The 5,000-nt window shown below is 22.9% G+C and overlaps 1 protein-coding gene across 3 annotated transcripts in view; it reads right to left on the reverse strand.

The window, feature by feature from the left end:
* LOC122263048 (glutamate receptor ionotropic, NMDA 2B) overlaps window positions 1-5,000 on the reverse strand; it is a 786,594-nt gene that overhangs the window by 6,370 nt on the left and 775,224 nt on the right. Inside the window, exon 22 of one of the 3 annotated variants that reach the window (XM_086549853.1) lies at window positions 2,841-2,891. The exons of the other annotated variants lie outside the window; for them this stretch is intronic. Within the exon in view, the coding sequence (XP_086405979.1) occupies window positions 2,843-2,891 (49 nt within the window). The 3' untranslated portion in view covers window positions 2,841-2,842. The remainder of the gene's footprint in view (window positions 1-2,840; window positions 2,892-5,000) is intronic. 3 annotated transcript variants of the gene reach the window in all.

The raw sequence follows: 5,000 nt of genomic DNA on the forward strand, positions 1-5,000 counted from the left end.
ATTTCTATATTTTACTATTTATACTTAATATGTACTATTTAATGTCTTATATAATATAGACACTCACTTCCACACGCACATACACTACACACATCACACACACACACTATATATATTTATATATATTTAGATTTTTATATATATTATATATATCATATTTTATATTTATTTATGTACTATATTGTATGTATACTATTATATATATACTATTTATATTTATATAAATATTTGTTTGTCTTATACTTATATATACCTATATTATCACGATATATATATTTTGTACATTGATATTACGTATATATGTCATATATATATATATACTATAGATACTACTATTATATATATATTATCTTTGATATATACTTTACTACTTTTATAATTAACTAATTTATGCTTTTATCTACGTATACTATATATTACTCTATATAAAATTATAGATATATATACAGATAGATGTATATTTATCGTTTATTTTGATCATTTATACATATATAATACTATATAATTATTACTATATACATACACTACTATTGTATATATCTCTTCTTATATACAGTATATATATATATATAGATATATTATTAGACTATTTACTATATATATATATTTTTTGTTGACATTCTATATGTATTTATCGTATTTATAATATATTCAATACATATGAATATTTATGTATATATAGCATATATCTATATTATATATATTTCTATATATATTTATTATTTTATATATATTGCCTATATATAGTCATTTATATATATAAAATTACTTCACTGTTTAAATAAATAGACTAAAAAGAAGAAAAAATATATATATTTATGTGTTTGTGTGTTGTTGATGGGTTATATAATTTATATGTAATATATATACATACTTTAAGATTTATTCACACACACATATATATAGATATATATATATATAGATATATAGGTATATTTATACTAAATATATATGTATATTCGTATATATAGGTATGGATGTATTTCATATTTTTAGACACCTATAGTATGCTGCTTATATATTTAATTATATATTATGTACATATACAGACTGATAAATGGATTGATATACATATACACTTGTCTGTAACCTATATATAGATTCTAGATACATCTATGATATACCTACATGTAAATATACTTTACTTATATATATTTCCTTTTTATTTTATAGATATTTTAGATTATCTTATATATGTAACATATTCTATTTATATATATTAGATATAATATATATATACCTATACTCTATACTATATATATTTAATATATATTATTATATGGCATAAAGACATACTAACACATTTTAGTCTTTATATTCACCACACACTGACAGAACATACACACAAACACTCCACACAACACACACTAACACACACACATTATATATTTATTTATATATATATATATATTTATATATACTTTTTATATATATATAGATGTTTATATACATGTTCTATCTATATCTGTCGTATATATATGTAATGTATTTATACTTATATCATATATATGTTACATGTATATTCATATTTATATATCAGTCTATATACTTATATATATTCTATCATAATATCATATAATTATATATATATATTTTATATATATTTATATTTTTATATATTTTTTTTTACGAATATATATATATATATATTATATATAATATATCTGTTTATATATGTACTTCCTATATGTGTGTGTTGCGGGTTTGGTGTGTGTGTATGGTTATGTATATACCTATACATATATGTATACACCTTTATCTATGTATCGTTATAATTATCTACTAATACATCATCTATTGAAATCTTTATATATTACATATATATAAAAATATATTATATAATATATATAATATATATATATGTGTGTGTCTATTACATATATAACTATATATATATATATATTCTTTAATATCTATATATATGTTTTTTATATATCATTTATATATACTATACCATGTATTGTATTTATTTATGTTAATATATATGCTTATATGTATATATGCATATTGTATTTTTATATAATTTTATATATATATATATATATATATATATATATATATACATATATATGTGTGTGTGTGTGGTTGTTGTTGTTTGTGTGTGTCTGTGTATGTGTTTGTGGTTTTGTGCATTTGTACATGTATATATATATGTATTTATATATATACATACATATATATATACATATATATGCATAGATATGTATATTTACATGAAGTTTTACGTATACATATATATAATATACTTACATACTTAAACAATTAATATATTATAATATATATATATATATATATATATATATATTATATTTATTTATTTTTATTTATATATCTTTACATATTTATGTATCTATATTTATATATTTATATATATATTTATTATATATATATAATATACTATATATTTATCAAATTTACAGACTCCACACATATATATATAAATGTATACATATATATATATATATATATATATATATATATATATATACATATATATATATATATATATGTATATATCCACACACTCAAACCCACACATACACATATTTACACAAACATATATCTCTTTCCGTCATTGAATATAGAATAGTAATCCCCAACAATAAGGACTCGCCATCGACCAGTTCGATGAAAGAACAGAGCTTTCATTTTCCAAATACAATATGCAGTGAACAGAAAACTGGACTGAAGGGGAGAGAGGGGAAGTGGGGGCGCTAAAGGGAGGGTAAGGGGAGGAGGGGTGACGTGAGAGAGGGGGGTCGGGGGAGGGGGAGGGGTATTGTATGAACTGTCACACTACAGTATAAAAAGCTCAACATGCAGAGGCCTGGATCACCTACAGTCAAACCTCAGTCACGCGACCTGTAATGTTCCCAGAGAATTGCCTCGTCCTGAAATGTCGGATAAGCGAAGTGATTACATAACTGTCTTGTGACGGAAATGGGGGAGGGGATTATTACTTAGAATTATATGTAAAAAAAAAGACGATGAAAAAAGGATATAGCTACGGCTTGGCTTGCAGCTCGACGCTCGCGATTTCCCTTTTTGTACAAGATCTCACTCCCCGCGCTCCTCTACGCTTTTAGATTTTTTTTCCTTTTTACTCTCAATTCTTCTCTTCTTCCATCTTTCTTTCTTTGTTTCTCGTCGCCGTCTTCACGCGCGTTAGTTTTGTTTGTTTCCTTTGATTTCTGAATTGAGAAAATTATTTCTATCAATCACGAATAATACGTGCCAAGAAAATGACTATTTTGGCAGAATGATAATAACGAATTTCGTAATTTTCTCGAAGATTATTTTAAAAATTGGATTTTACAATTCACATGCGTTCGTATATATGCCAAGTGTCTCCATCATTAAAATACAGACATTTTTCACACGGATGATGACGAGGAATACGGAGATTATATCTTGAAAAAACTACATCATAAAAAAAAAACTATACGAAACAATACGAAATAATACTAATACGAAATAAAAAACTGTGATAATATCGACCACTGATAATAAAGTAATGACAAGAATAATAATGATAAGGTTGCACAGCTTAAGTGCAAAGCTTTTACAGCCCTACTAGCAAAGTGGTTTTGAAGACAGATTTCTGCTCAGCATATGAGGTTCATGGCATCATATGAGCTACTCATAGAAGCTGTACGAATTGAACCAGTTTCGTATATTAATATCATATACATCATATAATTTCATGCTAATACTAATGATGATAATAATGATAAAAAAATAATGGTAGTAGTAATAGCAATAGTAATAATAATAATGATAATAATAATGACAATAACAATAATCATGGCAATGATAATAATAGTAAGAATGATAATGATAATGATGGTAATAAAGAAAGTAATAATAATTATTATAATTATGATGACAGAAATAAAGATGAAGATAATAGTGATGATCCTAATGACAATAATAATGATAAATATTTAAAAAGGATAATGATAATAAAATGATAATGATGATAATAGCAATGATAATGATAATAAAATGATAATGATGATAATAGCAATGATAATGATAATAATAATGGTAATAGTGATAATAATAAAAATGATAGATATGATAATGATGTCAATGATAATGATAAGGATAATAATAATAACACTAATAATGATAAGGATAATAAGAATAGGAATAACAATGGTAATGCAATGATGATAATGATAATGATAGTAACAATGATAATAATAATAACAAAAATGTTAATAATGATAATGTGTCAATGATAATAATAATAATGATACTGATGATAAAATGTTAATGATAATGATGATAATCGTTCCTATTAGAATAATGGTAATCATTGATATTAATGATGATGATCATAAAAAGAATAAGAATAAATATAATGATAATGTGAATAATAATAATGATAATAAAGATAACAATTATAATAATGTTAACGATAATGATGGTAATAGTAATAAGCATCAAGATAGTAATAATGTTGATAATGAATATGACAATCATTATCCTTATTAAGTACAAGAACAGGATTAACAATAATAATGATATGTAATTGTATTTTTGTTGTATTTTTATCAGTAAAAATTATCATGATCATGACGATTGTGAAAATAATGATGATAAAAGTGATCATAGTTCTGAGAATTATCTTTCTATAAGTCTTCGCATCTGTCTGTATATCTCCCTAAATGTAGAATGTAGTAGTGTGTGCAATGTATTTATGTAGTATATAGTAGTAGAATGTATTATGCATTAGTAATATAGTATGAAGAACCGGAAACGTGGAAATGAAAGTTTGTATGTATTTTGCTCATTAATAATGACAATAATGATAATAATCATGATAATAAAAATAATGGGGATAATGATATGAATATCAATAGAGAAGATGATAACAATAATGATGGAAATGATAATAGGATGATAATGGTAATAGTAATTGTAATAGTAACAATAAGAATGCCAATCATAATAATACTAATAATCATGATGTTAATAAGGCTAAATTATAATAA

The sequence above is a fragment of the Penaeus japonicus genome, unplaced genomic scaffold (assembly GCF_977035675.1).
Source record: "Penaeus japonicus unplaced genomic scaffold, GWHDUDI00000001_assembly GWHDUDI00000022, whole genome shotgun sequence".
In the NCBI taxonomy this organism is placed as follows: domain Eukaryota; kingdom Metazoa; phylum Arthropoda; class Malacostraca; order Decapoda; family Penaeidae; genus Penaeus; species Penaeus japonicus.